The sequence below is a fragment of the Hyaena hyaena genome, unplaced genomic scaffold, assembly GCF_003009895.1.
Source record: "Hyaena hyaena isolate Hyena2069 unplaced genomic scaffold, ASM300989v1 scaffold_10, whole genome shotgun sequence".
In the NCBI taxonomy this organism is placed as follows: domain Eukaryota; kingdom Metazoa; phylum Chordata; class Mammalia; order Carnivora; family Hyaenidae; genus Hyaena; species Hyaena hyaena.
Window position 1 is genome coordinate 6755811 of NW_024080642.1, and position 8637 is coordinate 6764447.

Genomic DNA, 8637 nt, shown 5'->3' on the forward strand with positions numbered 1-8637 from the left:
TGCTTAGGATCCTCTCTCTCCCTCTCTCTCTCTGCCTCCCTCACTCATGTGCACGTGTGCATGCACACACTCTCAAACTAAATAAATAAATATTTAAAAAAAAAAGATTCTCTCTCTCCCTATGCCCCTCCCCCATGCTCTCTCTCTTAAAATATTGTTTTTAAAGGCAGTGGGACTAATATTAAGTACAAACACAGTGGTGTGGCTTTGAGAACCAGAAATACCAGCAATTGTAGTGGCCCAGTTCTTCTGTCTCTTGGCAACCATTACGTCCATCCCTACTGGCTACCGATAGCACCGGTATGGGCTCCTCCCATTGCTAGAATTTGGTCACAGTTGAGGTCTTTTTTCCTCCGACACCACCCCCTCCATGCCAGATCTCTCTGATCCTAATAGGACCTCACCTTTCTTCACCTGTTCCTGTGCCAAAGCAAAGGATTTCATTGGCTGTTTCATTTACCTTCATGCCTCCTGCTACCTCTCACTGGTAGTACTGGCTGTACCTTTTTGAGTCTCTGCTGGAAGAAGCAGTCATCTGAAGATGGGATTCAGTGAACAATAGCCCAGGAGCCCAGCTTCCCACCCGCCATGAACATCAGCATTTCTTCTTAGATCCTAGGAATGGGGGAGGGGTGTGAGTCAGCCGGAAAAGGAACCGAGATACTGAAAATTCCATTCAGTCCTTACCCCGTGGAGGGACTGTATACTGTAGACCACCATCGCTTTGTCCTGGCCATGCCTCCCCCAGGACTGGCAGGAGAGGAGCCTGACGCTTCTCTCTAGTCTTTCAGGCTGCGAGTGGAACTGTCCCTGGTGACAAGCTCACGATCACAACATCTCCTTGGGCCCCTGGTTTCCTTGTGCCTAGGGATGGGTGGGTGGGGCCGAGACCGAAGGACATCGCTGACCAAAATACGGACACCCAGTATGACGCTCATGGCACCCACAGTGACCAGCCCAGTTCCACCGAGGATGACCAGAGCAGGAGGCACCTGGTGTTGCTGCCGGATCAGCCACAGACTCATCCACCCCAAAGGCACCAGGCGGAAGAGGGCCAAGGTGGCCAGGGTGGCCCAGCTGGCCATGCTGAAGGCCAGGGATGGGGCCTGGTGGGAAAGCAGCAGCAATTTTCGTAGGTGCAGGCAGGCGGAGTTCAGCTCCAGGAGCAGAGACACCATAGAGAGGCCTACATAGTGGCTGGACAGAATGGCGGTGCTGAGGCAGCTCACTACCTGGGGAGCAGGGGTCAGAGGTCAGAGGACCTTCCGTGAACTGTTGGCCATCATGTGCCAATATCTCCATCCCGAAGACAGGGGCTCCCAACCATTTTGTGGTATGCTATCAAAAACCTGCCCTTTATGCTTACTTGGGGCCTGAACAGCCTTAAGATCACCCTTCCATAATAACTATCTGCACAGTACATCCCATCCCCCCCCAATTTCCAATCCTGGGTTTTCATGCCCCATCCATCCCCACTCCCTATACTGGGACGCCCTCTTCTCAGAAAATCTCCCTATTCAACATTTCTGCAATCGACAGGACACCTGAGGGAATCCAAGCTACCTAGGCAGTGTTCAGACTCCAGCTGTGGCTAGCAGCCAATCCTCCCCCCCCCCCCAAACCAGCCCAAGGTTCGGAGGATGAAGCACCAACAGGGTCAGAGATTCTGGGAAGTCACTGGACAGGAACCTGAAGAGAGATTGAGGACCCCAGCCTGAGCATACCACCCTGCCTGTCTCCCCTTCCCCAAGTCTCACCACCAAATGATGACAGAGAAGTTCCCAGGCCTGGCCCAAGGTCTGGTTCCACAGCATGTCAGCTCCATCCGCCAAGAAATAACCTATGGGGCACGGTATGAGGGACAGGGCCATTAGGCCCTCCCCAAGTTGTTGTACTTCCTGGAGAGGAATCTCCATACCCTCCTTTTTCCAGGTCTTTAGTTTCTTTCAGCAAAGCTGCCAGAAACATTTGACACCTGGGGACCTGGAATTACCATTGGAAGGTTGCTCCCCGCCAAACCGGCCCAGCCTTCCCTGCAGACTCACCCACGGACACAGCCACCAGCACCAGGGCCCAGAGCGGGTGGCCGTGAATCGGGTCGGCAGCCATCTGAGGGTACAGCGAGAGCCTGTAGGAGATGGGGGACCATGGTCGGCATCACGCAGACTCAGACGCCATTCTCCCGCTGTGCACGCTCACCCACCCATTCACACCCCCCACTCAGTGTCAGACTTTCAGGGTCCCGCTTCAAGGGCGTGGAGCCTACTTAAAAAATAAGAAAAGAAAAAAAAAAGTGTTGTGTAAGGTCCCGCTTCGGTTCTTGAAGGTGCCCGTGTGGGTCTTCTCATCGCAGCCTTCGACCGCTCACCCTCACCCCGGTGCCTACCCGACCGTTAAGCCCCGCACCCGAGCAGCGCCCCGACCCCTGTGAGCAGGCTGTGCACCAGGGAGACACAGATGTTCCGCCACTTCCAACGGTCCTGGGCGGCAGATCCCGGCGTGGGCAGCAGCTGCAGCGCCCAGTGCAGCCCCCGGAAAGCGGCGAAGGAGGCGCCAGTCACAAGGAGCCCCCAGGGCGCCATGGCCTGACAGGTCTGATTTAGTAGTCCCTTGGGCGCCGGCGCTCTCAGCCAGGACGCACCCACTGTCAGCTGCGGGGGTTGTGAGTTGGTTTTCGGACCAGAGTGGGTCCTTGGCTTCTCCAGCCCACCTCGCCTTTGGAATCTGCTTTAACTTTCCTAGGCTTCGGCCACGCCCCCATCACTCGGCTAGGTGGTGATTGGAGCAGCCGGGGAGCCACGCCCCGGAGCCACCGCCACAGATCCCGTCCCGCCCTAGCGGGGGATGGAGGGGGGGGGCTCCCGGAGACCAGGCCTTGCAACGGAGCTCAGGGGGGACCTCCAGGATGTCGATGGGGGGGGTCTTCCCCAACTCCTGTGCCCCGAACCCCTCGGAGCTCCCGAAATCGGTCACCAATCTCACCTGACACTCCCAGAGGCCCCGCCCCATTGTCTTTCACCTCGTCTCCCTGCGCTAATCTCTCACCTGCCGGGCATCCCTCCGTTGGCACCCTCACCGACCTGAAGGTAGAGGCCAGCGCACACCCACTCCCACTTGCATAAACATCGCCACCGCACTGCCCCGCCTCACCCACCCCGTCCCGGCTGTGGGGGTACCTCGCTTCCTGGGAGCCACCCTTTCCACTTCCCGAGGTTTCCAGACCTTTAACGCATCATAGCAACCCTATTGATTCCAGCAGTCCCGTCTCCTTACGCAGTACCTTCAAATGCAACAGCAGCTCCCATTTTGGAGAAGCGACCCGCAAGGGACTCCTCCCCCTAACCGTTTTTGAGGGCCCCACAGAGGACCCTGGCTATTAGGTGGGGAGGGAAAAGGAAACCATTCAGCTGTTAAGTATGGAAAAGCAACCCCACCCCCACCCCCCCGCCCCAGGCTTGGTACTTGTTAGGGGAATAGAATTCTCCCTTTCAATATGAGGCGGCAAGGAGAGGTCACGCAGGGTCACCTCCAGGTTGGGGGGCAGAGTCAAAGAGAAAATCAAAGACCCATAGGATTCTAGAACCTTTCAGCCTGGAGATAAAATCTCTCCCCACCCCCCATCTTCCATCTCCTGAAGAGTGACAGGTTTTTACTGTTTTCCTTACTCCACGCCACACCTCTTCAGCTGGCTGAAAGCCAGCAATTCAGAGAGCTGTTTCCCGTAGGTGGAGAGGGTAGATTCCAGCTACTTACTCCTGGAGAATGAAGTTCTTCACATTCTCACAACCCTTTTCTTCGCCAAAACCCCATCACGTCCAAGGGGTAGGGGCATCCCTTCATTCCTCCACACCTACCTCTCCAAAGTTTTCAAACAATTACACTGATTCTTTTAAATTTTATTTATTATATGAGAACCGTACACAATGCAAAAAATTTTTAAAATAATAGAAAGCCAAAGAGGAAAATCACAATGATTTTGTTCCACCGTCCAAAGATAATCGCTATTACTAACATTTAAGAGTGATGTCCTTGGTCTTTATCTGTTTTATATCTACAGTATACACATATTAAAAAAAAAAAAGTTGAGATCACATTATACACACTATTTTTATAACCTTTTTAATATTCAAAGAGCATTTTTCTTTCCAGTCAAATGTTCTTCTACATGACTTCTAATGGCTGTGCAGTACTCCACCATCTGGATGGATATACAATGATTTACTTAAGCAATCCCCCATTGCAAATTTCCATTACAGCAAAAAAGAAATGAATTCCCAATCAGCCAGTTGCTTCTCATTTTTTTCTACTGCAATGCTGGGGTGAGCATCCTGTAACTAAGTCTTTAATTATTTTCTTAGGATACATTCCCAAATGTAGAATTACTAGGTCAAAGGCGACGGAAACTTTGAGTGTTTGACACCTACTACCAAACTGACATCCAGGAAGGCCGTACCAATTTGCACCCCCATATGCAAGGTACGGGAGAGTTATTTTAGTACTCCTTTGCCAATACTGGGTCTTTTTTAAAAATTTTTAAAATATAGTTTGCAAAGGGAAAAAGGCTTTCAGCTATGTTTGTCTTTAATTACTAACGAAACACACATTGTTTTCCATGGTTTTATCCATTTGGATTTCTTCTATGAATTTCCTGTGCATGTCCTTTCACAGCTGGTTCCTGCTCCTTGAAGCTGCTGTATATAAACACTATAGGGTAGGGAGGTACACGCAGGAGGATGAAGCAACAGGACATTTTAACACAGTCTCAGATCTCAGAGGGAGGTAGTAACACTGGAGAGAAATAGTGAATGAAGCTGATGGCTGGGAGCTTGTCCTTGATGGAGGCTGGCTGTCCTCCCTCCTCCGGGGTTGCTCCTGGCCTTTATGGGCCCCCTCTGCGGGGTGCCCAGACAGGGCCCTGTGCTCTCCGGGCCTCATCCTTCACTGGTCCTCTGCCTGCCTCCGTGTTCCCAGGCTGCTCTCCTCATCTCTGCTCCATGATGGGTGAGGACGGCAGAGCCACATACCCAGGGCTGGAGGGAGACGCTGTGGCCAGTGAAACGGAGAGGGGAAGAAAGGACGGAAGCAATGTCCAGGGACAGAGCAATCTTTGTTGCAGCCTATGAGTGGACTCAGTCTACCCACCCCCTCCACCGCAGTCCCACACACATCCAGCCTAGGCTGCAGAGGGTGGGGTCAATGATCTACTCTCCCCTAAACCTCTCCCATAAATGGAGAATAGGACCCAGCTACCTGTACATCTTGTGCCCCACAACAGGACAGCTTTCTGCAGCCCCTGAATCTGGCCACCTTCAGGCACAACTACTGGGCCGCGGTTGAACCACACCAGAGCCTGGGCCCCAAGAGTTCCACTGCATCAGGAGCCAGGGGTGGTAGGTTTGCACAGCTTGATGCCCCAAAGGGGGTCACATCCCACGCCCCATCTCTCCCGGTTGCTGGAGAAGAGCATTTCCTGCCTGCACAAGCCTAAGCTGAGTCGCACAAATTATCCTGGAAGGTAACGTGGGGGAAGAAACAGAGGACCAGCAGTTGGAACCCCATCAGGGGCTGCAGTCCTGGCTCGGCTGGCAGAGGAAGCCTGGGGCCACCTTGGCATGGGGGGAAGTCAAGGCAGAGACTGAGCTCCTCCTGCCCCCAGCATTGGTCTAACCCTAGCCCCCTCCGTCTAATCCTCCCCCCACCCCCAGCTCCTGGGGCTGTGTTGGTGAGGGATGGGGGAGGGGCAACAGCTTCTGTGAAAAGCTGTTTTGTTCCCACCCACAGGGAGAGGACAGCCCAGGCTCGGAGTCAGCACAGTAGGCTTCTGATTCGCCCCTGCACACTCAACTGTGTGATTCTGCATCTCACAGGCGGAGAAGCTGAGACAAGGGGTCCAAGGGTCCCGCATATAGGTGATTATCCCCGTATGCAGAGTCTAGGCCAGTCTGAGGAAATACAGGGAAAGCTAAGAACATGGACATGACTACTCAGATGGGAGTTTCGGTATGACCCTTTCCCTGAAGATGAAATTTACTTTGGACCTCACCTGGAGAGGCAGTAGGAAAGAAAGGGAGACAGGAAGGAGGGTCAAGAAAGACATCTGAGTAAAGGCGTAGGCAGTTTTCTTTGCTCCCATTGTCTTCCCCTTGTCACACCGATGCAGACCAACTAACCTGGGGTAGTCACAGCCATCTTGCCCCCAATCCAACTAGGGCCTCTATCTAAAACTGTTCTGTCTTGCTGGGCCAATCTGGCGGAAGGGTCTCCAACTGAACAGGGTTCCCCTTCCCGAAAGGTATCATCATCACTCCCGCTGTTTCGACCTTCCCAGCCCCAGTTCTGTCACCTTCCAGATGAGGGGGAAAGCAGCTCCTTCTCCTCTTCCTCCTCCTCCTCGAAGCCAGGGGCAGAGGGCAACAGTTCTTCAACTGGCAGCTTTAGCTGGGTCAGGACATAAAGCTTGCCACTGAAGAACTACTGCGGCTCAGCCAGTTGAGGATGTGGGAGGGACAGGCTCCTAAAAGGAAAGGGAAGAAAAATGGGAAGGATCTGAGCAGAGCCATGTCACAGGGACACCGTCCCACTGGCCATCAAAGTCCAGCTCCAACAGACGCTCAAGCTTGTCACAAAGGGTTCCTGGCTCTGACTTGGGCCTGCAATAGCGATTAACTTCAGTGAGAAGCAAGGGGCAGCTCTATACATACTTCCTTGCACCTCTTTCCAGAACTGAAGGCTGTAGAGACCCAGGCCTGCTCTCACTCCCGCTTCCCCCGCCCATCCACGGAGGGCCCAGCCTCTTCAGCATTCAGAGAGGGCAGGACTTAGAATCTTGGACACATCCCACCAGTCACCCAGGCACTAGGTGAAGAGTTGTACCTTAGGTCCAGAAATGTGAGTTCAGTGATCAGCCCAACTGACTTGTTCCTAAGGAGTTCAGCTGGGAGAGTTTTGGGGGCCTACATCTGGGGAAGAGCAAGGAAGTGTTTGGAAGGTCAGCAGAGGCTCCAGGGACTGTGAGGAGAGGACAGGGGACCTAAGGCTGGAGGGGAGGGAGGTATGGGCAGGGTGGATGGGCAGCTTCCCCAAGACTCTCAAATGCCAGGCATTCCGCTTGCGCATTCCGGGTACATCTAGTATGAATTCCAGGCTGTCTGCCGGCCCCTCCATGTCTGAACTTTGTTCCAAGTTCCAAGCCCCGCCCCCACAGTTCCAACGCATGAATCAGCAGGAAAAGCCGGGCCCTGCAGCATGGCCTAGGGAGGGGGCTGGGGGCGTGGCAGGCTAGAGGGCTGTGAGCTGGGGAGGGCGGTCCTGTGCTGACACTCAGTCCAAGGGCATGGCCCATGCCAGTGTGAGGGGCCAAGGCGATCTTGCCTTCAGACTTCTATACTCAGAGGGTAAGAAAGATTAGGGTGGGGGTGGGAGGTTTTCAGATTACAAAACCCTCTTGGGAGGCATGAACTTTGTGGTATCTTCCTTACCCCAGGTGACCAGTCCAACTCCTTCCCACTCTCCTCTGTCTGAGCCAGCTAGCTCTGTTCAGCCCGTAGGACTCAGCGGCTGCTCAGAGTCTGTGCCAAGCAGGTGCCCTTGGCTGCAGGGCGGGGTGGGCCCAGGGCACTGACCCTCTGACCAGCTGCTCCATCAACCCTTTGGCACCCTGACAATTCCTAGCCCAGTCTGACAGCCAGGATGACAGGCCAAATGAGTTGGAGGCTGTAACTAGGGCCGGAGGGAGGTGGGGGCGATAGCCTAGCGAGAGGCCATAGGGAGGGGCCAAGAGTTGGCCGAGAGGTGGGGAGAGAGGGAGCCCAGTGATGACTAACCCAGGCGCCCCACCCAGCCAGCCGGCTTCCCAGGCGGTCAGGGCCAGGCCTGGGCTAGGGGCCCCACAACCGGACATGCTGGGGGGAGGTGCAGAGGTGACCTTCTCTGGGCCCAAGACGGCCAGTTAGGCTGGGGAGGGGGGGTTAGAGTTTCCAGGTCCTCCTCCAGCCCGCTTCCCCCACCAACCGCGGTGAAACCCTAACCTTTGGGTTGCATAAGGCCCCCGCACCGCCGCCCCCTACTCCTCTCCCCTCCCCCCTTACATAACATCCCCAGGAGGGAACGAAGAGGAGGGGCCGGCCCGCCCAGAGACCCCTTCCCTGCCAGGGCGCTCAACTGGCCCTGACCCACTGACTGCCAGTAAAGGAAAACTACCTCCCCGCTACTCGCCGGGTCCAAACCCTCCCCAAGCTAGGAGGCCAGTTCTCGTATCCTCCGACCAGGGGGTGCCCAGGTTAGCTGCCCCCAGCCCTCCAGCCCCTCGTCTCCCTTCTAGACAGTCTGCAAAACCTCCCGGCACTACTGCTGTTCCGGGCTCCTTCTTTAAACCTCCTGCCACACTCCTCCAGTCAGTTCAAGCCCCTCTGCCCCAAAGCTCCCCTGCCCCCGCCGCCCCCTCTCCCCTCCCCCGGAAGGGCAGGGTGTGGCCACCAGGTCCCTACTTTCCCCTGTTACCCTGTTACCACGGTTCCCTCCTGTGCGGTGGGGACCCCAGCTCACACCCACCTGGTGCTGGGTGGGGGGGCTGCTGAGGGTAGGGGAGCAAATCAGTGCGTCCGTTCCCCACGGCCGGCGGCGCTGTGTCTTCCCTGC

At 55.2% G+C, this 8637-nt stretch overlaps 1 protein-coding gene and 1 long non-coding RNA gene across 2 annotated transcripts; both read right to left on the bottom strand.

Annotated features, from left to right (window-relative positions):
- Window positions 1-779: 779 nt before the first annotated feature.
- Window positions 780-2672, bottom strand: TLCD2 (TLC domain containing 2). The gene is made up of 4 exons (XM_039252515.1): window positions 2407-2672; window positions 2046-2128; window positions 1758-1840; window positions 780-1232 (listed from the first exon to the last, which is right to left on the bottom strand). The coding sequence occupies exons 1-4, from the start codon at window positions 2580-2582 to the stop codon at window positions 780-782; spliced, it is 795 nt and encodes a 264-aa protein (XP_039108446.1). The 5' UTR covers window positions 2583-2672.
- A 1390-nt stretch (window positions 2673-4062) lies between these two features.
- LOC120245453 lies at window positions 4063-8637 on the bottom strand. Its single transcript, XR_005531793.1, has 2 exons — window positions 8551-8637; window positions 4063-6514 (listed from the first exon to the last, which is right to left on the bottom strand). It is a non-coding gene; the product is annotated as an uncharacterized LOC120245453 (long non-coding RNA).

What these genes read in the sequence shown, in the direction of transcription:
- TLCD2 (XM_039252515.1), bottom strand. Translation starts at nt 2,582, where the DNA reads ATGGCGCCCTGGGGGCTCCTTGTGACTGGCGCCTCCTTCGCCGCTTTC. An exon ending in GCTGGTGGCTGTGTCCGTGG is followed by an intron (nt 1,841 to 2,045) that starts GTGAGTCTGCAG and finishes CGTGCCCCATAG; the next exon opens with GTTATTTCTTGGCGGATGGA. An exon ending in TTCTCTGTCATCATTTGGTG is followed by an intron (nt 1,233 to 1,757) that starts GTGAGACTTGGG and finishes CCTGCTCCCCAG; the next exon opens with GTAGTGAGCTGCCTCAGCAC.